At 52.8% G+C, this 27638-nt stretch overlaps 2 protein-coding genes across 6 annotated transcripts; one reads left to right on the forward strand and one right to left on the reverse strand.

Annotated features, from left to right (window-relative positions):
* Positions 1-541: 541 nt before the first annotated feature.
* Positions 542-12200, forward strand: Slc30a2 (solute carrier family 30 member 2). Of its 3 annotated transcripts, none has more exons than XM_004637581.2 (9): positions 542-580; positions 2189-2952; positions 3613-3833; positions 4504-4650; positions 5563-5716; positions 6399-6576; positions 7254-7359; positions 9039-9173; positions 9832-12200. In XM_004637581.2, exons 2-9 carry the CDS (start codon positions 2903-2905, stop codon positions 9975-9977), a joined length of 1137 nt encoding a protein of 378 aa, XP_004637638.1. In that variant the 5' UTR covers positions 542-580; positions 2189-2902; the 3' UTR covers positions 9978-12200. The 3 variants fall into 3 exon arrangements, with proteins under 3 accessions (XP_004637638.1, XP_023578199.1, XP_023578198.1); XM_023722430.1 differs by having other exon boundaries at positions 550-580; positions 2189-2506; positions 2602-3833; XM_023722431.1 differs by having other exon boundaries at positions 2189-3833; positions 9837-12200.
* Positions 12201-12287: 87 nt separating this feature from the next.
* On the reverse strand, positions 12288-27637 carry Extl1 (exostosin like glycosyltransferase 1). 3 transcript variants are annotated; one of them, XM_004637583.2, is made up of 11 exons: positions 26024-27637; positions 20248-20338; positions 19872-19979; positions 19487-19606; positions 17911-18043; positions 17627-17733; positions 16783-16872; positions 16048-16134; positions 14982-15142; positions 13506-13674; positions 12288-13341 (listed from the first exon to the last, which is right to left on the reverse strand). In XM_004637583.2, exons 1-11 carry the CDS (start codon positions 26800-26802, stop codon positions 13159-13161), a joined length of 2028 nt encoding a protein of 675 aa, XP_004637640.1. In that variant the 5' UTR covers positions 26803-27637; the 3' UTR covers positions 12288-13158. The 3 variants fall into 3 exon arrangements, with proteins under 3 accessions (XP_004637640.1, XP_023578196.1, XP_023578197.1); XM_023722428.1 differs by lacking the exon at positions 19872-19979; XM_023722429.1 differs by lacking the exons at positions 12288-13341; positions 13506-13674; positions 14982-15142 and adding an exon at positions 15580-15870 and having other exon boundaries at positions 15986-16134.
* Between the last annotated feature and the right edge of the window lies 1 nt (position 27638).

Below are 27638 nucleotides of genomic sequence, written 5' to 3' on the forward strand. Positions count from 1 at the left end.
GGTTAAACAAAGTTTAAAAAGAGAGTAACAATAAAAGAAAATGTTTCTGGTACAAGACCAGCAGTACAAAAAAAGTTTCTGGTCCAATACCTGGATAGTACACCCATTTTGCAATAGTGCAACTTTTAAGTGCATATTGTTGACTGTCCGCAGCCATGAAGAGTTACAGCTCCACATTTCAACAACAACATGCAAACAATTCATAGGAAAACTACTTTAAAAAAGGCATAACCCAGATGTTCCTTCATTTGACCAACTCCATCTAAGTTTAGATGAAGAACGCATATTTGTATAAAGCATAGTTTGACCTCAAATAGGTTGTAAGACAGGAACATGAAAAAAAGGGCACTTTGAAACTGTAACCTCATCAGGTATGGTTGTACAATTCTGTAATCCCAGCACTGGGAAGTTGAGGCAGGAAGATTGCCTCAAGTTCAGGGTTAGTCTGAACTACCTAGTAAGACCCTGTCTCAAAATACACACACACACACACACACACACACACACTCTACAACCTATATCTTCAATGGTGCAGCAGAAACTGCCATGCACAGCACTTGCCTCACTGTCATCTAATTAGGTGAGCAACCCTATAGTCTTCTATTTATTTCAATCTAATTTATTTAATTTAATTAGATAAATGCTCAGAGCATCTGTAAAAGGCTAAATGTAAAATGTACCCACTTCACCCCCCACTGTCCAGGAAGACAGATGACTACCAGTGTGAGATGACCTACAAGAGTTTCCAGAGATGGGGCCGGGGAAATGGCTCGGTAGAATAAGCGCTTACCTGGCAAGCACAAGGGCCTGAGTTCAAAACCTCGGTTCCACAAAAAAAAAAAAAAAAAAAAGAGTTTCTAGAGAGGTCCTCAAACTTTACTAGGCAAGCCCCCCTCTCACCTCAATCTTTTTTTTTTCTTTTTGGTGGAACCAGGGATTGAACTCAGGCCCTTGTGCTTGCCAGGGAAGCACTTATTCCACTGAGCCATCTCCCCAGCCCTCTCACCCCAATCTTGAGAATATGCAGGTTCCATGTCCAGAGATTCAGATTTAGTTGGCCCAGTGCAGGAACTTGTAACCTGCATTTTAGCATCTTTTCCAGACCAAGCTTGCTGGTCCTTTGCCTAAACCTCAAGGAAACTAGAAAGTCTTGGCTGAGGTTGTAGCTCAGTGGTAGAGTGAATGCTTAGCATGTGCAAAGCCTTGAGTTTGGTACTTGGTACCAAAAGAAAAGAAAAAAAAAAGAAAGAATTTTTTTTAAAAAATGCATGAAGTCTGCGATTTCCCATCGTCAAAGTCCAGAGGAGGTGGAAAGGAAGAGCAGGAACCCAAGCAAAGCAGATACTTCCAGCGAGTCCCAGTCCTTGCTCCCTGCCCCTTACAAGCTGACTCCCATAGGGGGACAGACTGAAAGAGCTCCTCCCTGTCCCCAGGGGTGCTGGCCTCACTTTTTCTGTTTTGTTTTGTTTTGAGGCAGGGTCTTGCATTTAGCACAGGCTGAACTCACAGCGATTCTTGTGCCTCCACCTCCCCAGTGCTGGGATTATAAACTGTGCCCCAACACCCAACTTCTTTTTCTCTCCTCTCGTCCTCCTCCTCCTTGTGGTGCTGGAGCTTGATCTCATAGTTTCACAGCTCTACCATGAGGCTATCCTTCCAGCACTACATATTTTTTTTTCCTGTTGTAGGCCATACCTTCCAAACCAAGGGCACTGGAGCTCATGGAGTGACTGCCCAGGGAATGTCACTAGCCTTCTACACAGACATCGGGTTAGAGGCCAGCATGTGGAGGCTGGGTGGTGGGACACCCCTTCAGGAGGCACCAAGCTGCCAATCGGGCATAGGCCAGCTTCTTCCATCTGTACCACCACACCTGGCACCTTCTGCAGGTGCCAGATTTTTCTGCTGCTCCAGATGTTTGCCAGTAGAGCTTTCTAGTGCCCCTTGCACTGCTTCAGGGCATGGGAGAAATGTGTGTGGTGGTGGTGATGCTGTCAGCTCTGGATGGATGGCTGGCAGCTGTTAATGAAGCACCACACTATGTCTTATAGGGGTGGAGATAAAGCTAGCCACTCTCGGAAGGCCTGGTGGTGCCTGCCTCCAATCCCAGCTTTCAGGGACACTGAGCCCCGAGGGCCACAAATTGGAATCCAACCTGGGTAATTTAGTAACTTTTATTGTATCTCAGAATAAAAAAAGCCAGCCACTCCAGATTTTAGTCAGAGTGCACAGGAAGGAGGAACGGGCGCTGCTTCAGTGGCGAAGTTGTGGGCTACCCCAACCGTCTTAAGGAGAGGCCGCCCCAGCCGAAGGGAGGCAACTCCACCCACTCCCAGCCAGAGGGAAAGGCACCAGCTGGTTCAGAAGTTTCCCAGCTGGGAGGAGGTGAACCTAGCAGCCCAGAACAGCTTCTAGTCTGAGGCGTGATGCCCTGCCCTAGCCGCAGGAGTCGCTATCCCGAGGCAAGGGGCCGCATTCCTACCCTCAGGGTAACCGAGAAACCAAGGTTCTGTAGAAATCAAGGTCCTGTAACTTCGCTGGGACTTGGCCTACCCCGCGGGGAGAAAGTGGGCGCAAAAGCTGTTTGGATTTTCCTTGCAGGCGGCTTGGCTGCTCACGGCCCCTAGCTGGGCACCCGCAGGTGGGGGTGCAGCGGGGGGCAGCACCGCGACGCCCTTTGCAGCCGGCCACCCTCCTCCCTCCCGGCGGGCTTTTGCACACGACGCGTGGCGGGCAGCTTCACACGGGGTGGCCGGGATAAAACGGGCGGGCGCGGGGCGCAGCGGGTGGCGTGCACACGTGGAGCGCGGAGACGCAGAGCTGGAGCGCCCGGGACAGCGCGGCCCTCACTGCAGTTAGTCCAGGCCGCTTTCGGCGGGGAGGCGGGGACGTGCGGGGTGGCATGGAGGCCACTGAGAGGCAGCACCTGTTGGACGGCAGGCGTGGAGCTGGGTAAGACGGGAGCCGGGGAAGGCAAGCCCTGGGGCGACATCCGACCCACCCCATCCTCGCTGTGGCTGGATTTGGCTGCAGCCTGAACTGGGACCACGCCAGAGGGATGGGGTGAGGCCGGGGAAGGGGAAATTGGCCGCGGTCCCCAAGCACCAGGAACCATCCCTGCCTTTGTGCTGCGGAACACAGATTCTGACTCCAGTTTACTGCAGTGGGATAGGGGACAATGTCTGGAGTCCCGCCCACAGGCCAGCCCTTTGCCCCCCGAGCAGCCCAGGGTATGCCGTGTGCTCCAAGGGAGCCGGAGGGAAGATCCGCGCTTCACCTTGAGCCTCAGCTGTGTTCTTTCTCCACGCTCTACTGGACAGTGCCTCTAGACCAGTTCCCAAAGACTCCTCTTCTAGTCCTTGAAAGGGACAAGGGAGAAGGGCCCGGCCCGGCTCCAAGGCCCCTAGACTCCCATTCTTCCAGCAGCCGACCCCCTGAACAAGGGCTTCTCACCTTATGGTCCCTCTACTGGGCCCCTGAGCTTGACGTATTCTTAGCTCTTCTTTCCAGTGAACACATGGGAGCACCAAGGGCCCACGGAGAGACGGTGCTGGGGTCAGCTGTCTTTGCCCCTATCTCCCAGCCAAGTCCCCCCCACCCCTCTCCCGCCAGGTCATACACAGGATCTTTGTGGCAGCACAAGGCTGGCTGGCTCTCTCAGCTCCAGCCTGGCCTGGACTTCCAGGCTGTTGAGCTGGCTACCCAGAGCAACCATTACTGCCATGCCCAGAAGGATCCAAGCAGTCACTATGACCCCAAGAAGGAGCAGGCCCGTCGCCAGCTGTACGTGGCCTCTGCTGTCTGCCTGTTGTTCATGATCGGGGAAATCATCGGTAAGAAATTTTGTGCTAATTAAATGAAATGAGTGCATGGAGAGCCTGGGTAGTTCTAGAAATACGAATACCAATAGCCGCATTTATTGAGCCGTCATGCTAAGCCCTGCGTAGATACATTATCTCATACAAGTCTCACAGCTAGTTTATGCTATCAAAATTGTGTTATTTTCCTTCCCATACTGGGGGTTCAACCCAGAACTTTCACTCTGAGCTACACCTCCAGCCATATTTATTCATTTATTTTGACTTGTATTTTGAGACAGAGTCTTAACTAAGCTGCCCAGTCTGGGCTCCAACGTTTAGTCTCACGAGAAGCTGGGATTACGGGCATGCACCCAGCTCCTTCTCCTTATTTTACAGACAGTGAAATTGAGCTATATTAAAGTTAAGTAACCTGCTAAAGAGCACACAGAGCGGGTAGGTAAGGGAAGCCCCAAATTTCTAGATTTACTGAGTTCCTGTTAATGTTTTCCAGCCTGTATTTGCATTTGATTTTAACATTTCCCTCCAAGTAGATGTTGTGAACTCATGTCACAGACTGAAAGTTGAGGCTCAGAGACTGTAAGATCTTGAACCCAGTGTGTCTTTTTCCAGAGCCCGTGGGCTCTCTGGGGAGTTGGATCTATAGGGAACTGAGAAGGCCCTGGTTCTGGTCCTGTCCCTGCAGGTGGGTACCTGGCACACAGCCTGGCCATCATGACTGATGCAGCCCACCTGCTCACTGACTTTGTCAGCATGTTCATCAGCCTCTTTTCCCTCTGGATGTCCTCCCGACCAGCCACGAAGACCATGAACTTTGGCTGGCAGCGAGCTGGTAAGGACACCTAGTGGGCTAAAGATGAGGCAGAGAGAGAGAGAGAGAGAGAGAGAGAGAGAGAGAGAGAGAGAGAGAGAATCAGAAAAGAGGTTCTTAGGGTGCCCAGGACGGTCAGCCCTGACTGAAGCTAGGAAGAGGGTGGGGGAAGAGGGTGTCAGCCATGGCCTCAGTTCTCTGGGAACTTGATCTGATGGGGCAGCAATGGTCCCTGTCACCCAGGAGCTCTGATTCTGCAGAGAAGCAAAGGTCACCTTCCTAAGAATGCAGTGGCTAAAGAACTTCAAGAACACATGACAAACTGGGCGTGGTGCCTCAGGTCTGTTAATCCCAGTTCTCAGAGGCTGCAGCAGGAGAATCTTTGTGAATTGTTGCTAGTTCAAGACCAGCCTGGGCTACAAAGTGAGCTCAAGGCCAGCCTGAACAAACAAAGAAACAAGAACACATGACAGTAGCATTAGAACTCTAGTAACTCCACGCATCAGCTCTTGGGGGAGGGAGAGATCAGCCAAGGCTGCTGGAAGACACAGACCTTAAACTCCATCTGTTCACTCTGGGGCTGCGCTGTCATTTTCCTCTACTGGGAGATGGCCCAGCCTCCCCCTTCCTCAAATGCTTGTTTGCCAGCTGATCAAAAAGTATATATATATATATATATATATATATATATATATGTATTTATAGTAAGAAGTCACTTTCTGCTCATGTAAGACAAACAAGGTTGACCTTGAAGACTTCGTCAATCACACATATGAGTCCTAGGGTATGGTGTAACCATGCCAGCCACACCTTCAGCGGAACCTGATGGGACCCAAGCCCTAACTTTGCAGCAGGGAGGAGACCACGAATTGGGAGGCCCCAAACCACTGGACCCCAGGCTCACTGTGGTGCTGGTGCTCGGGTCTTCCCCAGAGATCCTGGGAGCCCTGCTGTCTGTGCTGTCCATCTGGGTTGTGACTGGGGTGCTGGTGTACCTGGCTGTGGAAAGACTCATCACTGGGGACTATGAGATCAAAGGAGGCGCCATGCTCATCACGTCGGGTTCTGCCGTGGCTGTGAACATCATGTGAGTGTGGCCTCTGTTCCCTTGGCATGTCCCCCAGGCATACTTTGCTGTCATTGGAAGGCCGTGCCACAGTTCAGCACAGAACAGGGACAAACTTTTCCTAATACTTTGAGCTCTGGCATCTGGGATACCTGGGTCCTGCCTCAAGTATTGGGCCAAGGCCTTTAGGGGCTATAAATCAGGGTTGACATCAACTCTATCCATGTCCCCAAACGTGTCCAAATAACCTTGAAGCCTTCGTACCTGCAGTGGGGAGGGATAAGTATAGCTGTCCCTGGGGGCCTAACCCATGTCCTTTTTCAAGCTGATGTGGCTGAAACTGGTCTCAGTGCAGGCAGTGATGTCTTGAACATGAGCCTTCTGTCTCTCTTGCTTAGTGGCCTCAGTCCCCCTACCTGTGACATAACAGGGTGAACTAGATGGCCTTCACACCGCCTTCCTGCTCTGCCATTGTTCTTCCCAGACTCAGTCTGCCCTTGGAGTTGCGTCCTTTCTCCCATGGTTCTGAATCAAGGCCTGTGGATCAGGCTCTTTTCTTGACCTAAGAAATCACAGAACCTAAGGGCCTTGAGATTTTTGCCTCCACAGGGAGGTCAGCCCTATGGTGTCTTCTGTCTTGTGGATTTTTGAAGCTGCTCCTGCTGTCTCAGTAACCCCCTGGGCTTTGCCTCCACTTCTGCAGAATGGGGTTGATCCTTTACCAGTCTGGCCACGGGCACAGCCATGGCAGTGGGCACAGTCATGAGGACACCAGCCAGCAGCAGCAGAACCCCAGTGTCCGAGCTGCCTTCGTTCATGTGGTTGGAGACTTTCTACAGAGCTTGGGTGTCCTGGTGGCAGCCTATATTTTATACTTCAAGGTGAAGAGCTAGGGACAGAGCTGGGAGGGTGGGACAAGGGAATGTAGATTATTTTGGGCTCTTCTCTGCATTGGGCACCCTCCAAATTCCAGTTCTGGGCAAAAGGATGGAGAGAGAAGGGTATATCTATCTAATACTTACCAAGTATCAGCATTTCTGTTCCTCACAACTGTCCCAAAGGGTAGGTGGTCATGTTTTGAACAGCTCAGAAGGGTTTAGGAACTGACACAACTGGTAAGCCAGATTCAAAGCCAGGATTATGCGTTGTCAAAGTCAGGACACTGTCCATCACATAGAGGCAGGGAGGTCTTATGGAGAGTCAGGCATTGAGTTTGAAGCTGTATAATGTCCAGTGAGTTCCCTGCTCACATTGAACCTCAATTTCCCCATCTATAAAATGGGGGTGTTAGGTCAAATGCTAAGATTCCTTTAGCTCTGTTCATGTCTCAGCCCCTCAGACAAGGAAGGGCAGGGAGGGCCTGGGCCACATCCTGAACCGTGGTCTGTCCTGTCTGTTCTTTCAAACGTGAAATAAAGAGTAGAAAGTAGGAGACAGGCTAGGGTGAGGCTTCTGCCCACCTTGCAGAGAGAACCCCACTCCCTGACAGTATTGGGCAGAAGAGGGAGCCAAGGTGATGGCTGGTGAAGCCCAGGTCCGCCTTGCCCTTTTCCTATAGCCAGAGTACAAGTATGTGGACCCCATCTGCACCTTCATCTTCTCCATCCTGGTCCTGGGTACAACCTTGACTATCCTCAGAGATGTGATCCTGGTATTGATGGAAGGTGAGCTGGGCTATGGGCTTCATTTTGGTTTGGTTTGTCTTTTTGAGACAGGGGCTTACTATGCAGTTCAGGCTGGCCTTGAGCTCACTTTGTAGCCCAGGCTGGTCTTGACCTCGCAGTGATCCTCCTGCCTCAGCCTCCCAAGTGTTGGGATTATAGGTGTACACCACATGCCTGGCATGTGGGCTTCATTTCAGTTGTTGGCTCTCAAAAATGTAATCTGGGCGAGGGAGATAGCTCAGTAGAATAAGCGCTTGCCTGGCAAGCACAAGGCCCTGAGTTCAATCCTGGGTTCTGACAAAAAAAAAAAAAAAAAAAAAAAAAAAAATGTGTGTGTGTGTGTGTGTGTGTGTGTGTGTGTGTAAGCCCAACACACTGTGGGGAGCCAGGTCCTGGAGCCAGCATGGGATGGAAACCTCTAGAGTCCCCAGTTAACCTTGGCCTAGAACTGGGCCCTCAGATGTGTCACTTCCTGGAAAGTCCCTCTGCCTATCAGTAGCCCCAAGGGGGCCTCCTCCTCTGCAGGAGTGTGTCTTGCCTGTCTAATCAGGTGGCCTCTGTGGCACCAGGAGCTCCAGCCTGACCACCTGCCCGTCCCCAGTACCTGCTACCTTCCCAAGAAGAGTGGCTGAGATTGTGTTTCCCACAGCACAGGAAATGGCGGAGGCTCAGAAAAGGACAGTTGGGCTGGGATGAAGCTACTGAGTCCTCCCCAGCCTTTCTGGCAGCCTCTCAGGGCCCAGGAGGAGAGGCTTTCAGGGTGAAGGATCTGCCTGACTACCACTGTCCTTCACCCTGGCTTTCTCGTGCATTGAGGCTTGGGCCATGTCATGGGGGACTGCGCGATCAAGCTCAGTTTGTAGTGACTTCAGGTGCTGTGGGTCTGGGGTTGGTGGGAGTGTTTGGCTGTGGGTCAGAGCTTTTTCTCCAATAAGATGACAGACTTAGAGAAAAGTGTGATGTAAGGGCGGGCCAGATAGCTCAGTGGACTAACGCAGCTTCTTTGGCAGACACAGGAACTGGGGTTCGATCCCTGGCTTGCTGTGCCAGCCCCTCTCCCAGGGCATACTGAGATAGCAATTGAGACTGGGCGTGGTGGTGTGCACCTATAATCCCAGTGCTTGGGAGGCTGGAAACAGGAGGATCACTACGAGTCCGATCTATGTAGCGAGACCCCGTAGACTCTGTACCAAATACATAAAAAATAAAAAGAAAATGTGATGATACCTCAGGCAGGTACAGAGACTCTCAGGTTCTGTTCTTTCTTTTTTTTCTTCCTTCCATTTAAAATGAACTTACTAGGGGCCGGGGAGATAGCTCAGTGGAATAAGCGCTTCCCTGGCAAGCACAAGGACCTGAGTTCAATACCCGGTTCCACAAAAAAAAAAAAGAAAAGAAAATAAACTTACTGAGCACGTATTGAGGCAGGCACTGTGCTAGACCCTGAGGGTACCGTGGTGAAGCACTTGCTCTTGTAAGGTTTCCATCTGAGTGTAGAAGACACATAAACGGTCCAAGGAGAATTTCCAGATGGTATTAACTATGAAGAGAACACAGTAGGGTGCATGGGGAGTAGGGAAAGCGAGGCAACATCAGACCTGCTGGCCAAGAAGATTTCTCAGAGGAACAGTGTTAGAGGCAGAGCAGCACCCTTCATCCCCTGTCACTGCTGTCTTCAGGGACTCCCAAGGGCATAAACTTCACTGCCGTGCAGGACCTGCTGCTGTCAGTGGAGGGCGTGGAGGCCTTGCACAGCCTGCACATCTGGGCGCTGACCATGGCTCATCCCATGCTGTCTGTCCACATTGCCATTGGTGAGTGGTTGGGACTGGGGCAGGGTGAGGGGACGAGGCAGCCAAAGGCCAGAGGCCACCCCTGTGGGTCTTGCAGAGTCCCTGCCCTGAGCCTGCACTTGGACCATATTACTTCATTTGCTTGTCATGATCTTGTTTAGCCAAGAAGAAACTGAAGCTGGGGGTGGTGGTGGTCAAGTCCCTTGCCTAGGCAAACAAGTCTCTTGCAGCAAATAAGTGCAGAAAAAGGTGGATTCCTGGCCTCTTGAGGCTGGTGCTTTCCCTGTTCTTTTAGGCCAGGGCCAGGTATGGGCTTTGAGGGTTTGCCCGGTGCAAGAGAGAAATCTGAGGGCTTCTTCTTTTGTGGTACTGAAGATCAAACCCACAGTAGCTCCACCACTGAGCTATGTCTTCATCCCTTTTTTTATTATGAGATAAGGTCTCGATGAGTTGTTCAGGCAAAACTCACACTTAGGATCTTCCTGCCTCAGTTTCTCAAGTGCTGGGGTTACAGGAGCATGCTACTGTCCAGCTTCTGGGGGCTTCTTCATGGTCATGGTCCCATACCCCGATCTTCTGGGGGTAGGCAGAAGAACTGGGCTCCTGATAGTTCCAAAACATCAAGCTTGAGTGAATAGGTCTCTGGTCTGCCTCACCTACCTTGTATCTCTTGCCCTAGCTCAGAATGCAGATGCCCAGGCTGTGCTGAAGGTGGCCAGCACCCGGCTCCAGGGGAAGTTCCACTTCCACACTATGACCATCCAGATTGAGAACTACTCCGAAGACATGAAGGACTGTCAGGCATGCCAAAGCCCCTCAGACTAGCATCCTGGCCAGGCACCAACTGAGGCTCGACCAGGACCTGCAGATGGCCAGACCAAGTGTCCTGCAGACCCAGCCAGGACTCTGCCTACCTTGCCCCTCTCTGGTCTAGGTTCAGTGTGGAGCTTTGTCCCCTGCAGGAGTGGGCTCTTGCTGACCTTGCCCAACTGCCCACAGCCAGCTCTAGGGTGGCAACCAGGCAGGTTTCCTGCCAGTGTGACCTCTCTCCTCCACCTCTAGGCCAGTCCCCACAGGGCTATGTTTGGGTCTGATCCCCAGCTGGTGCCACCCTGACACCCACAGTAGGAAAGTCACTGAGGCATAGCCTGGGGAACAAAGAGGAGACTGGCTTAAAAGTTTCCCTACTGGCCTGCCTTTCCCACCTGCATCCTGGCTGCCCTGGAACAGAGGCCCCTCCCTCTGCCAATCAGGTTTGAGGAGGCCATGGGAGTTGGTGTTATGAGGACCCCTGCACTCACACAGTTCCCCTGAAATGTGGAGCCAGGGCACCTGAGGTCTGCCTGTGACTTAGTCACCTTGGCTTCAGGCCAGTGCTACCTTTTCCTGGAGAGAGAAGCTTCTTACCGGGTAACAACCTGGCTGGTTTCCTCCTTCCTTGTCTCCCCCCAGGCTAGGAAGCTGGGCTAACATACAGATACCCTTGATGCAGTTTGAGGGAACTGACTGCAGCTGGGGTCTGGCCAAAACAACTTCATGGTCCCAGGACCACTTGTTGCACCCCGATAGTGTTCCAGGAGGTTGTAGAGCCTGGAGTTAGACATGATTGACCTGGCTCTATTGCCTGGATGGCCTGATATTGTCAGAATCAGGGGACAAAGGGCATAGCCCAGAGGAGGGAAAATCCTGGCTTCTGGGATTTTGTGTATGAACATTACTGATTTAGGAGCTGCCTTGTGTTTACAAGAAGCAAGATGGGAGACCTGGCCTATCTCACAGCGGCAGCATGCCCAGTTAGCAAGGAGTCCTGCGCTGAATTTCTGTCTTGCTTAATGTCCATTTCTGCTTTATGGGCAAGGGTCCTTAGGCTGGTTGGCCTCTCCACTCTTATCTGAAGACTAAGAATGGAACACCTACTTCACAGGGCTGTTGTGAGGACAGAGCCAAAGATTTGGTCACCTGGCCAAGCACCTGTTGGTTGCTGGAGAGTGGTTACTTTCACTGTCATCCTGGAACAAGGGGACATCTGTGGCCAAAGGCTGCCAGGTGGGCTTTGAACCTGCCCAGGGCAGCATAGAGTCTGTCCTGACTGGCCAGGCCATGGCAGCAGGAGGAGGATCTGGTCCCTTCCTTTCTTCTTTGAGCTTCTTCGTAAATGTCTTTCCAGAGCTATTACTGGAATTGCCTGTGATCTAGGTCAGGGGTCCTTCAGCCTTTCAAGGTGACTGGGAAGTCATCAGTGTTGGCCTGGAAGAGGCAGGCGGCAGGGAGGACAGCTGATGACTGTGCTGCATACCGCTAGCCTCCAGGAGCCACACATCTGTCCTGCAATCCCTGCAGGCCCCAGGAACCTTGGTCCTGGGCTTCCCTATGTGCCAAGCCCTTCCACCCCTCCCGGAGCAGTTGTTTGGTCTTCTCTGTTTTTATATATGAAAAAAGTGAGGCTCAGAGAGGCTAAATCACCCAGCCAGTGCAAAGCGGGTCTGGGATTTCTGCCTCATTGACTGGACCGCTGTTACAGCAGGGGGTGGGGATGTGCTCTGAATTGGATGTCGGTGCAGTCTCCCCCGAGTTCAGTAGTGCCCACCCCACAGGCAGAGTGATGCCAAGGCAGTTAGTACCCTGGGTGCTGAAGCTGCATTTGCAAAGGTGCCACTCTGCCCAGCTGCGCAGGCTCTGGGAGCGCTCCCTACCTTGGAAGGCTGCTCAACTGCAGCTTTCCTCACTGTCCTCCCCCTGCAACTGTGTCTGACCCTGGGCTGGACTGCTTCCCTCCTGCCTTCCTTTTCAGGCCCCCTGCACCTCCAGCATCAAGGGCACCCTGCCTCCCAAAGGACACCTATTCTGAATGCCCAACAGTGACAGTCTCCAGGGAGGACTGAGTCATCCAGGGGCCAGAGACCAAGCTGAAGGATGGGGTTGGGAGACCTTAGGGACACCATGTTCCAGATGGCGACCCAGTCATGGGAGTTTCCAGAGCAGCAAAACCCTCAAAGCAGGAAAACACCTGACACTCTAGACAGAGCTGCACCCCTCAACCCCACCCTTTTAGTCACCCAGGCTCCTGGATAGCCTCGAGAGCCCCCCTCCCGGCGGCTGCACGCAGCTGCTATCCGTGTATTTATAGCCTGAGCGTGAAGGGGCAAGGACACGCGTTTTATTTCGGAAGTGATAATTCCAGTTCCAGGTGGATGAAGCCAGGAGAACCAGCGCCCTCCCCCACTTCGCCCTCACCTACAGGGTTCTGGGGACAGCCCTCCTGCTCCGTCCACCGGGAATAGTCTCTCCTTGCTGGGCTCCCTGTGACTGCTCTTTCCCATTCCTTCCGTGTTTGCAGACCCTGGGTGGTGCGCACCGCTTGCCCTCCACGCCCCCTGCCCGCCCTCTCGGCCCCGCCAGAGGGCGTTTACAGAGCCAGGCCCTTCTGTGGAGGGAGTGCGGTGCGGCGCTGCTCTCTAGCGGCGCAAGCCGGTGATGCGGGGAGGCTGGTGGTGCCAGAGCCCTGGATCCAGCGCCGCAGGGAAGCCCCGCTGCGTTCTCATCCTTTTTCCTCCTCTGACTCCTAATTTCCTTGCACTTCTTTGCTCCTTTCCTGGGGCGCGAGAAGTGAGCCTGAAAACCCAGGCTTCTGCAGATGGCTGCCTTCCTCGCCGACGGGAAACCCCGGGTAGGGGGTTTGGTTTCTCAGCACAGTGTCCATGCTGGCAGAGAGTTACTATCTCTACCTGCAGGACCAGAGAGGAGACGGCGAGCCGCCTTCCGGACTCCCAGGTGGGTTCTGGAGCCTAAGGTGCTCACGTTGCCCGCCAGCGTGAACAGTGCGGGAAACGCGACTGTTTAACGACACCGAAGCCTGTGAGGTCGGACCTAAATGTCAGGCACGGATCTGAAGGACAAGGTAGTTGGGTGGAGCAGAAGTAGGCATTCCAGGCAAGCGGAGGCACAGCGCAGAGAGCGAGCGAGCGGTGGGGTGTGGGATCCGGGCTAGGACCTCCTCGGGCCTCGCCTAGGGCTTCTCCAGGCTGCGGTACTTCTTGCGCTGTACAGATACCGGGTCCTTGAACAGCACGGGGTCCAGACGCAGGCGAGAGGAGACCAGAGGCATATGGCCGAACTCTGCTGCCATCTGGTTGATGCAATCTTGGTGTGGGGCCTGAGGTCGAGATCCAGATCCCGGAACCGTAGGAGCCTAAGCGGTGGAGAAGAAATGCCTCCATGGGCCTCCCTGTCCTTTGGGGCCCCCACAACGCCTGCCCCGCAGCAGCAAGAAGGGTTTGGATTAGGCAAGGAGAGGGAGCCCCGCTGCGCCCCAACTAGGCTCTCCCAGTATTACCCAGCTTCTCTGGCCCTCACCAGGGGTGCAGTCTCCTGGTGCTGCTTGCCATAGGGCACTTTGATAGGGGGCAGCTTGGTGACTGCTGCCACTAGGAAGTTCATCAGGACATCCACGCAGGCGGGTGCCTCATCCACCAGGGTCCTCATGGCCGTGGGCAGGGAGTGGGTGAAGAGCGTGTGGTAATACCTGGGCGAGGAGGGAAGACAGGGAGAGACTGCAGCCCCCCCCCCCACACACACACTTTGCCGCCCCCAGGCCTCATTCTACTCCCTGCTGACCTCACCTCAGCCCCTGACTCTGATCCCTAAACCTCTTTCAAAAGTCATTCTCCCAGCCCTGCCTCAGAGAGCTCCCACCCAAGTGTATTTTTCTTATTGTGTTTTGTTTTGTTTTCCCACCCGAGTTTTGAGTCACTCTCCACGGACTCTGGCTTGCCTGCAGGTGATGGTGTGACCTGCTCAGGCAGAGCTAGACTTGAGGGTCCAGGCAGGGGCGATCAAACATGGCCACCCAAATACCGGCTTCCAGAAGATGTAGAATAAGGAGGCGAGATGTTTCACCCCAGTGTCTCTCTGCACAAGCTGGGGCTGCCCTGCAGACATTAGGGCTGTCCTTCACCTAACTGAAAATTCCCTACAGGGTCCCTGGATGAATCTACAGAGTTCCATGTTACACAGATTGGTTGAAACATTCTGAAGGCACCGCTTTGAGGAGCTCTTCCACAGTGCATTTCTGCTCCAAGAGTGAGGCCCTTGAGCTACCTCGGGCAGCTTGGGGAAGGCCTGGGGTGGTCCCCAACCCAGCAGACCCACATCTATAACACATCAGAACTATTCTCTTGTTACCCCATTACCACCATCCAACCTAAACACTGCCCTTACCCACTGAATACTATACTGCTATTTAAAATGACATTTGGAGCTGGGGCAATAGCTCAGTATAAGTGCTTGCCTGGCAAGCGCAAGGTCCTGAGTTCAATCCCTGGTATCACAAAAAAAAAAAAAAAAAAAAAAAAAAAAAAAAGGAGGGGGCTGCCCCTTAGCTCAGTTCTTTAAGTGGTTGATTCAACAAAGCAGTCAGGCTCAGGTTGCTGTGGTTTGATCCCCACAACTCAAGCCAGCCAAACCTGCCCTGAGGGCATTCAGTGCAAAAAAAAAAAAAAGTTTCTTAAAACAACACTAGCTACTTATTGAACGTGTGTACTGGGGTCTTGACTGGAAGATCACCCCATCCTTGGGAAGTGAACACATTCCACTTTTTTTTTTTTTTTTTTTCAGAACTGGGGATTGAACTCAGGCCCTTGCACTTGCCAGGCAAGTGCTTATTCCACTGAGCCATCTCCCCAGCCCCTCCACATTCCACTTTACAGACACAGACGTTGAAACCGAGAAATGAGAGACCTTCCCAGGATGACATAAATGGAAAGTGGCAGATCTGGGCCTTGAACCTGTGTCTCTGGGCTCTAGACCACCCTATTCCTGGTTCATTTGTACCTGTGGTAGAAGGCAGCCGCAGTGAGAACCATGGAGAATTCATTGGCCATCTCAGCAGTATAGCCCCAGCCACCTTCAGCCTCAACCCAGAAGTGGTTCCACGTTAGAAAGCCCACCATCCTCTCTGGGAAACTCTGCCACACCACAAAGGCAAAGTCCACCTGGAGAGAGATTAAGTAGGTTGTGAGAAGGGACTTCCCGACCTTCCAGAAACATCTTTGCACCTTGTGAGGTGAGGCTTCCTGACTGGGGGCCAGGACAGGGTTCAGGGGAGAGAGGATGAGAGCCATTGCTTAGAGTTAACTACAAGTGTAGCATGAATGTTTCAGAGGCATTTTTAGGGGGAACTTTCTCAGCTGGAGCCACAAAAATAATGTTCAGGAGGGTCTGGGAGGCTGGGCATGGCAGTGCATGCCAATAATCCCAGTACTCAGGAGGCTGAAGCAGGAGCATCATCATGAGTTTGAGGCAGCCTGCATTGTATAGTGAGTTCAAAGCCAGTCTGAATTATATAACAAAACCTGTATCAAAAAATAAATAATAGGGCTTGGAAGATAGCTCAATGGTCTAAGTGCCTGCCTAACAAATGCAAAGTCCTGAGTTCTATCTCTGGTACTGCATGCTGTGCTGGCCTGGGTTTTGGGTGAGCTGTGTCAGCCCCAAAACCCAGTGAGGTGGCGCATCCCTATAATCCAATTATTGGGGAGGCTGAGTCAGGAGGATCACTATGAACTGCGTAGCAGGACCTTGTATCAAATAAAACAAAAACAAAAAATAACCCCCCAAAAACCAGAATCTGAGAACATCTGTTGGATTTCTAAAGAGGAACCTCCTGGCTTGCTACAGTGGTTTCCCAAGCAAAAAGTTGTATCTCGTGACCTGCCAGAATCTCCTGGCACTGGGCCGGGGAGATGGCTCAGTGGAATAAGCGCTTCCCTGGCAAGTGCAAGGGCCTGAGTTCCATCCCCGGTTCCGCCAAAAAAAAAAAAAAAAAAAAACAGAACCTCCTGGCACTGCCCTCGGACTCTGTGCCCACTGCACTGGGTTCCTCTTGGGCCCAGCTCACCTCACTTGTAGAAAGACTGCTGTGGGCATCAAGGCTGAGGATGGCATCTGTGCTGATGGTGCTGTACGGAAAGAAGCGGTCACTGACCTACAATGGGAGAGGGTGAGGGTGACACACAGGAAAGTCCTGTACCAATGAGTAGGAGCTCTGCAGGCAGGGTGTTGAGGAAGAACTACAATAGTAGTTCTGGAGCTAGCCCCAGACTCATTTCACTCTCTGGATTTCAGGGTCCCCTTTGGTTACTGGTCTCTAGGGACCCTCTGTTGTGACACTTCAGGTTTCCTCCACTGTCATATTAGATCCTCACCTCAACCCTGGGAGTGGTAGTCAGACAGCCCTCATTTGAAGGAAGCAGGTCTAGGGAGCTGAAGGCACTTGCCCAGAAGCACCTAGCAGAGAGGTGCTGTGGATCACCTAGCTTCTGCGAAGTTGCTTCTTTCTGGCCCCATTTCTTTCCATGTGTCCCCAAGATCTCAGGTCTTCCTGTCCCTCATCTGAGTCATCCACACAGCACTCTGCCTTCCCTCCTCACAGAACACTTAGTGCTCTGGAAGCACCATTCACAAGGGCCAGGGAGGGAAGAGACTTGTTTCCAGGTCTGCAGCTGGAACCCAAGGTCTGATTTCTTCAGGTCCATGTTGAAGCCTGACTTTGGCTCAGGCCCAAGCAGAAGGCGCTGGGTGCCTCTGAAGTTCCCAGCACAAGCCTGCCTCTTCCTGGCCACCCAATGCTTACCTTCCTGTGCCCCTCCATGACTGTCATAGGCACTGTTGTCTCTGGCCACCTGAAAGGAAGTGGCTTCTCACTGTTCCAGAGAACCAAGATCTAGAAGAGAAGGGGGTTCCTGAGGTCTAGGGCCTGGAGATGAGAGCGTCCCAGGAGTGACTTTCTCCAGGGACAGAACCAGAGGTGCATGTATGAGATGATTTGTTGGATCTGGGGTCCTTTCACTGCCATTCTGTCCTTGCAGGACAGAAATCCACGAGGACAAAAAATCTGGTGTGGTAGCCTCCAGCCAGGGCCCAGACTCCATGCCCCTCTCCACCTTTTCTCCAACTTTTGTACTCTTTCCTCTGGCTTCTTTTCTTTCCCAGCCCAGCCCAAATGCCCTTCTGAGCAGCTGTCCTCTTTGGGCGTCCACCTGGCTTCTCTGGCAAGGTGATTTGACAGTCTGTGTGCCAGGACATGCCAACTGAATCTGAATCCTGGGGCAGAATCTTGTCTCGATTTTTTTTTTTTGCATGCTCATTGTCAACCCCAGGGCCTGACCCAGCAATTATAGCTGAGTGAATGAATGGATGAATGGATGAATGAATGGATGGGTGGATGTTTACTTCTGTAGCCTTCTCGAGTGGGACCAGCTTTAAGGGACCTCAGCAAGTCCATGGAATTGAGGGGGAAGAACAAAAAACTTGGTACTTCCAGAGGAAGGCAGCAAGAACCCTCAGAAATCTCCTTGCCTCTGAAGAAAATATGTGGTCATCTTTGGGCTCTAGGTGTCTTAAAGAACCCTGCCCTGTCCCTCACCACCACTACCACCCCCGCTAATCCCAGGATTCTGGGGGCCAAGGGGGCAGACCTGGGCACAATGCTGGGAGCTGGCCACTGCTTCGATGAGCTTCAAGGGCGGCTGGCTGGAGGCCCCCACCCAGATCAGAGCACTGAATCTGTCCTCAGGGCGGGAGCCTGGGGAAAAAAGACACAGGTGTTAGGGCAGGGAGAGACGACCCTCTGGAGGGGACCCCAAGAGCCAGTATCCATGCTGGAAGCTTGGGAAGGTCTCAGCAGGGCCCTATGGGTGAAGCTAGGGTAGACCTGGGGACAGATGAAAGGACTTCATGTTGTCCTATGTCCAGAACATACCCTGCTGAAGGTGGTAGAAGGGGAAGGCCTGAGGGTTCCTGGAAAAGGTGGACAGGGCCAGGAGTGCCCCTGGAGGGCTGTTCCACAGCAGTGAGGGGTGGGCAGATGCGCCCAAGATCCGGTCCTGAATAATCTGTGGAGAGAGAGACGGAGGGGTGGCTGGTGTGGCCCCAAGACTGCAGTCCCGAGGTCTGAGGAAGCCAAGGCAGGGGACAGCTTCACAACTGCCCCTTCAGGTTCTAAGGGCAGCAGCTATGGCACCAGACCCCTGGGGCCAGAGGGTTGAGAAGCTGGAAGCTAGAGGGTGGCATCTGTGAGAGCCTCTTACAAATGATAATATTATAGACAGCTGGGTCCGGCAGAACTGTTAAAGGCAGTCAGACAGGGCTCGGCCCTCCAAGAAGTCAGTGAAGAAGATAACACATTGCAGCCTGTGGCTGGAGGTCCATTAGTTGAAGTTCGGGCCTCCAGAGAAAGATCAAATGATCACACCTATGTACCTCCTGGAGGGATAAACCATATACTATAATCAATGTTCTAAATAGGTATCAGTCACTTGGGTGAGTGACCAGGACCCCTTGACCCATCCTTCCTAAAATATTGTCTTTTCCATGCACACTTGCTCCGTGACCTGCTTCCCCATTGGATCAACATTACCTAAGCGACTCTACTTGCAATCTTATTGGTTGATCAGAGTTTTTGCACCTCCTGATTTTGTTCTATAAATACCTCCTCTGTAAAAGTGGAGTCTGCAGAGGCCAGTGGGATAGCTCAATGAACTAAGCACTTGCTTAGGCAAGTGGAGAGACCAGGGCTTGGTCCCCAGTGCCATATGCCGCACCAGCCCTGCCCCCAGGTCCACTGAGCTGGCCACCAAGACTTGGTGTGGTGGCGCACACCTGTAATCCGAGTGCTGGGGAAGCTGAAAACAGGAGGATCACTATGAGTTGGAGCTGCATAGTGAGACCCTGTACCAAATACATTAAAAAAAAAAGAAAAAAAAGTGGAGTCTGTGGCAACCTACTTTCCTGGTCCCCTCCTGTCTCTCACGAGCTGTCTCTCCCTCAATAAAATTTCCTCCTCTTTACCTCAGTTGTTCCTCAGGATTCATTTTTCAATTTGGGGGAACACAAACATGGTGTATCAGACATCTAGGAGGTTATAGGTTAGGGGCTATGATATTTTCCAGCACCATTTGTAGGTCCAGTGTCACCAGATATGAGAGTCTTGCTGCCTTGCCTTCCTTCCTTACCCACAGATGACATAACTAAGAGATCATAACACTTGTTCAGGACTTCGAGTCCTGAGAGATCCTGCGATTCCTTGCCCCTTCCTAGCCACTGCCACCAACTGGAGCTAGTGCACCCTTTGAGTGTGTGTGCCCCTCCACAGATATGGGAACTGAGGCCAAGACAGGAGGGGAAGGGGCCCAGCTCCCACAGCAAGTCAGTGCCCAAGCAACATCAAGGAGGAATGTCAAGACTAGGAAAAGGAAGCGCGTGGATAGAGGAGTTTAGAGAGGGGCTGATGAAGCAGGAGTCCAGTGCCGGTCCCCTAATGGGTAGGTCCCCCTCACCTCCAGCATAGTGTGGATGACTTTCTCTACTGAGGAGAAGTAGGCGTCCCACAGGAACTGGGTCTGCTGGCGCAGGGCAAGGACCCGCGCAGGAGCCATCTCCTGGAGGGCGGCCAGGACCTGGGGTGAGGAGGGAGAAAAGGCGGAGGCCTGGGATCTTGGCAGGCCCCACCAACCTTCTGGCCAGTTGAGTTCAAGGGTCTCACAGAACTGGATTTGAGTGATGCTTAGTAGCCTTGGGACTGTGGTCAGCGACATTCTGCTGCACAGGGAGGCTCAGGGTGGAGGAAGAAAGAGATAGGAATGAGGGCTGAGACCCAGTGGATCCTGGAGTCCCTCCGGGTCCTGGCTCCAATCCCTGCCCAGGGGCAGGGCCCTGAGCTACCTGAAGCAAGAGCCGCTCATCAGCCACAATAGCCGCCTTGGTCCAGTCGATGACCTCTGAGAAGGGCAGCTGCCAGCGGGGGCTGAGGAGCACAGGGATGCAGCCAGCCTGTGGGGCAGAACAGTCACTGGGCAGTACTTTCCTACACACATTCACCCCTCCCAGGTCCAAGGTGACAACAACTGCTGTCGGGGCAGGGGCCAAAGAGAAAAGGCAAGTGGGTTTAGGGCAACAGGGAGCTGGTCTGCAGGGTGCTTGTGGTCGTGGCTGTGGGACCCCCGATCCCCAGAGTGAAGAAGTAAAATGATGACTGCCCTCATGCCTACCGGCTCCGGGGAGGGGGCAGACGATGGGGTTACCCTCATTGGGGTCATACCTGTAGGGCTTGCAGGAAGCGAGAGGCTTCAGTGCGGTGACCAGGAATGAGGCAGAAGGTGGCATTGGGTAGCTTGTCCTCAGGGCTGTTTCTAAGGAGGCACAGGATGGTTCCCTACACAAGCGAGCTTGTGAGAGTTGCCCCTCACCCCACTCCAGCGCTCCCAAATTCATAGTGTGCACCATCATGTTCTCATGTGTTCACATGATCCCTGGATTCCAGCTGACTACCCTTGGTGACTTCAGACACCTCTTTTCCCTTCTCTGAGCCTCAGTTTATTCATCTGCAAAATGGGAGGTGGTGGGACCCGATGTTGCCCAGGGTCCCTCCACTTGTACTCTGCCACATGCAGTCTCTCAGGCACTTTCAACTGAGTGACCTCTGTGCCTGGCCTGCCCCCTACCCAGAAGGAGCCCACGCCCATGAAAGGCTGCTCTGTCATGTGGTGGGCTGGGCCTGCAGCCTGGAACCACACAGGAAGCTCTTGCCCAGAGTCCCCTCACCCACCCAGAGGACAGGGCTCCTCTGTTCTTCCACCTCCTTCCCCTAGCCCCATGGCCACACTCAGGCTGCCCAAGCCTGAGGGGGAGAGAAGGAGTCACAGCCTGCTCAGAGCCACCCCCTGGGTCTGCCCACCCAGGGAGTTTTTGTCAGTGAGCCTGCTGGGGAGAGAAGGGCTGGTGAGAGGGCAAGGACCCAGGCTGCCCAAGCTGAGCCTGAGAGATGGGGTCCCAGAGGTTTCCAGGACCCGCTTCTCCTGCAGCCCATCTTGTTGATGGCCTGGCCTTCCAGAAGCAGACCTGGGAACATCAGGCAGCCTCTGAAGCAACCCCCACTGAACAATGTGACTGAGTCCCAGAAGGGGTAGGGCGGAATGGGCCTAGGACAGGACCCAACCCCTGCTAATAAGTGAGCCCAGAAGCATTGCTTAGTGGTCCCCAGAGGACCCAGGTCTCCTCCTTTCCCCTCCACTTGATGCTCAGGTTCCACCAGGCTACCCAGGCACACTCAGGGACACCCTCTGTCACATTAAAAGCCAGCCACCAGCCAAGCAGGTAGCAAACTCTAAAGAACTGAAAACCCCTTGGTGAAAGCTTTGGGGAGCCCAAAGAGAAACAAAGGCCCTGCTGATTGACCTGTACTCTTGGCCCTTCACCTCCCCATTCCCACCTCAGTGCCCCTGCACACCTGCATCCCGTCCCCTCACCTAAATGTCCCTCCCTGCCTCGAGGACCAAGGACTCCCTCCTACTCTGCCTCCTCTGGAAGCCCCCTTGGCTCCCAGGTAACGATTATGGGGTGCATATTCTGCTCCAGACCCAGTTCTGTGTGCTTTACATACACTATTCTCATAGCAGCTATCTGTGCAAGGTGGAAGGCATGTGCTGATATGGTTTCATTTTATACATGAGGAAACTGAGGTCCAAAAAGGACATTGGGCTCTTAAGCAGAAGAGCCTGACAAGCAGATGTGCAGCCCATCTCTGCTTAATAGTGTGAGTCAAACCATGTAGTTGTCTGTCTGTCTCTCTTACAGTTCTGAGCTACCGGAGGGCAGGGGCTGTGTCTCCCTCATCTTAGCACCCTAGGGCCTAGCAGGGCACAGGGTGGAGAATGAACACTCGGCGGGTGTGGCACTAGAGCATAGGTTCAGGGCCAGGGACCTCAGGGACCTGGGGGAGAGGGGACAATTTCAGCACAGATTCTAGTAATGGAGCTAAGGTACAGAGAGTCATGGGAGGTGGTGAGTTTCTCATCAGTAGAGTGAAGCAAGCAGAGACTCGATGAGCCCCGGTGTGGCACTCGGAGGGAGCATGTCATAGAGAGAACTTGTGCATCTGTGTGGGAGGCCAAGGGAGCCTTAATAACCTACCACTCTGTAAGGTGTCTGCTCTAGATCCAGACCTCAGAGCCCATGGGTGATCAGGGTGGCCCTGCCCACGGCCACAGGGTCAGGCTACTTGGGTCTGGCCATAGGCAGCAAGGACCATGTGGTAACGGCCATGTCCCTTAAACTTTGCAGCCAGTCCTGCTATGAAAAAGATATTAACAATGACATTTGATTTCTATGTTGGTATAAAATCAAACTTTTTTTCTGAGACAGGGTCTTACTTTATTGTGTAGGCTAGCCTTCAACTTGCTTTTACCCCTGGGTGGCCCCGAACTCCTCCTACTGGGATTCTAGGCGTATGCCACAATGCCTGGTCCAAACAATATCATATGTTAAAATTTTTTTGTACCTAAGTCTATCTATCTATCTATCTTTCTTTCTTTCTTTCTTTCTTTCTTTCTTTCTTTCTTTCTTTCTTCCTTCCTTCCTTCCTTCCTTCCTTCCTTCCTTCCTCCCTTCCCTTTCCTTTTCTTTTTCTTTTTCTTCTTCTTCTTCTTTTTGAATCAGGAATCAAACTCAGAACCTTGAGCTTACCAGGTAGGTGCCACGCCACTGAGCTATATCCCTGGCCCACATTTTTTTTCTTCTGAAAGCATTTTCATGTACCTTAAAAAGTATTTGGGTCCCAGACATGGTACCTGTGGTGTCTAATAGACATGGGCTGGAGGACTGGCAAATATCTATTGAACATACATTTAAATATGAGGAATATCTGTGCCTACTATGCTTGCATACACACACACACACACACACACACACACACACACACACACATACAGCTTCTTAGAGGAGACGCTCAAGAAACTGGAAACAGTGCTTGGCTCCAGGAAGGGAAACTGGGTGGTCGGAAGACCGCTAGATGGAAGAGAGACTTTTACTGTGTACCTTTTGGAATTTTGTAGCCTGTGAATGAATTCTCTATTCATAAAAATACATAAGTAACAATTTCAGTGGGTGGACCCTCACTCTGAAGGAACAAAAGACTGTTCAAGCCAGGTGGAAAAACTTGGGCGCTGGAGCCAGAAGTACAGGGTTTCATCTCAACTCCAGCACTTTGGGGGCTGGGAATTTGGCTCAGCGGTAGAATGCTTGCCTAGCAAGCTGGAAGCCCTGGGTTCAGTCCTTGGCACCAAAACCAAAAAATAAACCTCCCCTAAAAAACAATTCAACCAAAAAAATACAGTAAAATCAAAAAAGACCAAAAACAAACAAGGCAACTCAACTCCAGCACTTCCAGGCGCAGAACCAGAAAAGCAAAGGGGCCTGGGGACAGAACTGTGTCACCAAAGGCCCGGGGCTCATTCACATCCGTTCTCTGTGCTCAGGTTCCTGTGCCCTGAAACTGGCTAACAATAGCTCGCTCTAAAAGTGTGTGAGAGAATTTGCAATGACAGACAGAGTACCTGGCTTGGTACCCCACACCTAGCACCTGACACCCAGCACACAAGACCAGGGACCTGGTCAAGGCAGGAGCTCCCTGAGCTCGTTCCTCACCCCAGTGGCTGAGAGATGTGGGACAGTGGCGGTGGCGACTGTGAGTTGCCTGTTCTTGGCCACTGCTTGTTTATTCAGGACACCTTCTGAGGGCTGGCCCTGTGGCTGCCTCCCCCACCATCCCTGTACTGAAGGCCTGACATTCCACAGACGCTGCGGCTCCAGCTAACTCAGAGACGACAGCCTCTTGTCACCCGGAGGAGGGTTGAGGCCAAAACTGAGCCAAAACTGAAACTCCTTGTGGTTCAGACGCCAGTGAAAAGCTGCCACGCTTCAGATTTTGCATAGAAACTTATCAAAACTGCTACCCAAGTCTGGCCTGGTGGCACACACCTGTAAACCTAGTTACTTGGGAGGCTGAGGCAGGAAGTAACAAGTCTGAGCTCAGCCTGGGCAACTTAACAAGACCATGTCTCAAACTAAAAACATTAAAAAGCCTAGGGATGTACCCCTGGCTTTGACTCCCAGTGCTAGGAGAACAAACAAACCGAAAAACAAGCCCCTCTCCTTTCCAGAGGGTGAATCATATTAATTAGAAAAACAAACTGTGTCCAGTTTTGGTCCATTTGGGGTCCACCAGTGAACACTTAGTGTTCATTCACCTTCCTGTCCTATGTAACTCTTTAACTTCAGTTTCACAGAGTTCAGAATGAAACAGCTTTGCATTCACCAGTAACCAAATGCGTGGAGCAGTCACCCAGGTCAGCCCAAATGGAACTTCCTACCAGCATGAATGGCACCATCAGGCAGGAGAGAGGGTAGGGCACTCACCTCAGGGGTGTGTGTCCTTCTCAGCTCTGAGCTCTGAGCCTGAGGGGCCTCAGGAGGGGCCAATTCCTAGAACCTGCTGCTGAGGACAAGAAGCCTGGGTCTCCACAGAAGAGACAGCAGGATCTAATGGCAGCTCCCTTCTTAGCCCTGGCTGTGCGGCTCCCTGGAGGCCTCCAGGTACCTTCAGGAGGTAGCGGATTCCAGTCCCTCAAGTGCCTTGTGAGAGAAGCCCAGGGAGCCCCTTGAGAGGCAACAATGGAGCTAGGCCATGTGAAGAAGTCCTGGGGGTACGTGGAGCTCAGAATAGTTATGTTCATGTTCTAGCAGAGCACACGAAGCAAGCCCAGGGGGGAATCTCAGGAATGATGGGGAAGGGACAATTTCCAACTCAGGCCTGTGGGAGGACAATGGGACAGAGGGAACTCTCTGCCACCGGGCCAGAGCAAATTTAGAAGGAACTTCCATTCTTGCCCACCCTTTTTGGGGGGGGGCTGCTGGCCTCCTGGAGATATAGGGGCTTGTGGAGCTTGGATGCTAACCACTGTGGCTCCTGAGGTACATCACCCCAGCCAGCCTGAGGGAAGAAAGTTCCTGCAAAGTCATCATCCACAGGCCCCCTCATTATATCCAGGCACTCTCACCGGCAGGAAGTTCTTCTTTAGATCGGACCTAAGTCCCATTTGCTACAACCAAAGACTATTTTCTTAAGAAGTTAATCCCCTTAAATTAGACAGGAAGGGCTTCAAACTGTGAGCAGTTACTAATCTCCAGGACCCTGTTGAGACCTTGATAGGGTTTAATAATCATACTACTTGCTTAAAATTTAGAACTCTCAGGGCTGGGAAGATAGCTCAGTAGAATTGAACTCAGTAGGCCTGAGTTCAATCCCCGGTTCTGCCTAAAAATATATAAATAAATAAATAAAAGTCAGAACTCAAACAGAAGGCTTCAGACATAGGTAGTTCTGGGCCAAGGATATGGCTCAGTGACACAGCACTTGCCTAGTAAGCATGAGGCCCTGAGTTCAGTTGCTGGTACAAAAAAAAAAAAAAAAAAAAAAAAAAAAAAAAAAAAAAAAAAAAAAAAAAGAAAGAAAGAAAGAAAGAAAGAAAGAAAGAAGCTCTGAATTAAAAGATTGACTGTATTCATTCTGCCTGTGTGATCTCAGATAAATGCCTTAACCTCTCTGAGAAAGTACTGCCCAATCGTAGTGTGTGGTATCTGAACATTTAGATTTGTGTCAGTTTATTATGCATAATCATTATTTATAAAAGTGCTTATCACAGAGTAAGCACCATCCAAGTGTATATTACATAAAATGTTAGGGTAGGAGGGATTGGAATAACAGAAAGGGAGTTTAAGTAGATGTGAGTCATGCTTTGTTATTCCAGACGCCCAAGGGAGAGGACCAAAATCTGCCTTTGACGCTTCTTGAGGTATATCACTGTCTTGATGGAAGTGCTCTCTGTGGCCTAACCTGACTCCCTCCTGCTGTAGCCGAGACCTAAGTTTGCCAAGAGCAGCTGGTGCTTTTCACCGGGCCCGCCAGGTACCCTCGGCTCTAGGCTTCTCCTATCATAACCCTCCTCCAAGCCAGCCCCACCAAGGGAAGGTTCACTTACTGCTCCGGTCCAAGATGTTGCTCACAGCGCCCATCCCAGGGGCAGGTGGAAGAGTGGGTACCTGCCATGCGCCACCTGCCACCCTCCTCTGCCAGGGCTAGCAGGGCTGCCCTAGGGTGGGGGCTGTGCTGCCGCAGCTGGCCAGGAGCCCCACCTCGAAATGGGTGGGCTTTAGGAAGAAGCGGGAGTGCCACATCAAAGCCAGGCCGGAAGGTGTCCGCTCTGGGGTTGGCCTCCGCCACCATTGCCTGTCCAAGCTGGGAGGCCTGGGGGCAGGGGTCTGGGTGGAGACGGATGACCAGGTGGTTCCTGCCTCCATCCCAGTGGTGAGGATCCGGGTCACACCGTCCAGCTGGGGCATCCGGGCTGAGGAGGAGGAGGAGGAGGCAGGCCTCCCCGAGGCTGCGTGTGTGGTAGTGGGAGCCTTCCAGGGAAGCCAGGATCCTGCGATGCATCTCAGAGGTTGGTCCAGCTGCTGTGTGTACGAACACCTTGAGGCCGGTGCCCCTGCACCTGGAGGCATCGAAGCAGATTCCCCAGCTGCAGCTGGCACCATGGGGGGCTTGAGGAGGTTGAGGTGCATCTTCTAGGGGCTCCTCAGGCTGAGAGAAACTCCGCAGGAGCGCCGCATCCAGCCAACAGGGCCAGCCTTGAGGGGCAGCAGGCTGAGGTCTGGGGGACACTGCTAGGCGGAGAAGAGGGAAGACTCCAAGAAGGGTGAGGAGGAGCCAGGAGGCTGACAGTGCCAGCCAGAGAGACTTCCTTGTCCAGAACTGCATTGGCTGCCCACACCCAAGGCTAGGGGAAGCCAGGTGCCTCTGCAGACTCTCAGGAAGGTTGAGCAGGACCTCAGGGCCAGTGCGGGGCTGTGAGCAGCCCTCTAGGCCAGCGCTGCCATTGTACAGATGGGAAGAGCTCCCTGCCTAGGGTCAGAGAGCAAGTCACTGGCTACGCTTGAGGAACCAGGGAGGACCCTGCTTTCTGGACTTGCTTTCCTGTGCTCAGGACTCTGTTTCCTTGGCTGTCACACAACCAAGCCAGCCTTTGCCCCACTAGCAGGGGAACCTGCCCCTGGACACCGCTAAGACAGATGCAACCCTTGTCCAGACTGCAAGGCAATGTCCCTCTGCCCTCGTGGCGGGAACCTCTGACCCTGCCCTTGACTGAGTGGAGGGCTGTCTGCCAGGCCATGGAAGATTGGTCAGGGCTTCCCTGGGAAACACCCTTGCCAGGCACAGGGCTGGAGGGAAGTAGGCTGGTCTCTCCCACACCCCACTGCCTGAAGAGCCCCCCTGCGTGGCTCTGGCTACCAAGGTACCCACTGCCAGGCACTCCTGTGACTGGAGCTAAATTTAAACTCTGTGCCCATGTGGACCATCAGAGTCAGCTGAAGCCAGAGCCCTTCGCCTGGGGGACCCAGAGGATTCTGGCTCCAGTCCTCTTACACTCTGTTGCTGTCCCCAGTGCAGGCGGCCCCACCACTCCCCAGCCTCACAGCCACCTTGGACCCTTGAGCTTGGAACTCTCAAGGAGGAGAGGCCAGGTCTGTTGAGCCCCGCCCCGCTCCATGGCCCCCAAGCCCTGCCAGCTCCTTCTGCCGCCGGTCCCTCTCCAG

Source organism: Octodon degus, unplaced genomic scaffold (assembly GCF_000260255.1).
Source record: "Octodon degus isolate 3935 unplaced genomic scaffold, OctDeg1.0 scaffold00092, whole genome shotgun sequence".
NCBI lineage: Eukaryota > Metazoa > Chordata > Mammalia > Rodentia > Octodontidae > Octodon > Octodon degus.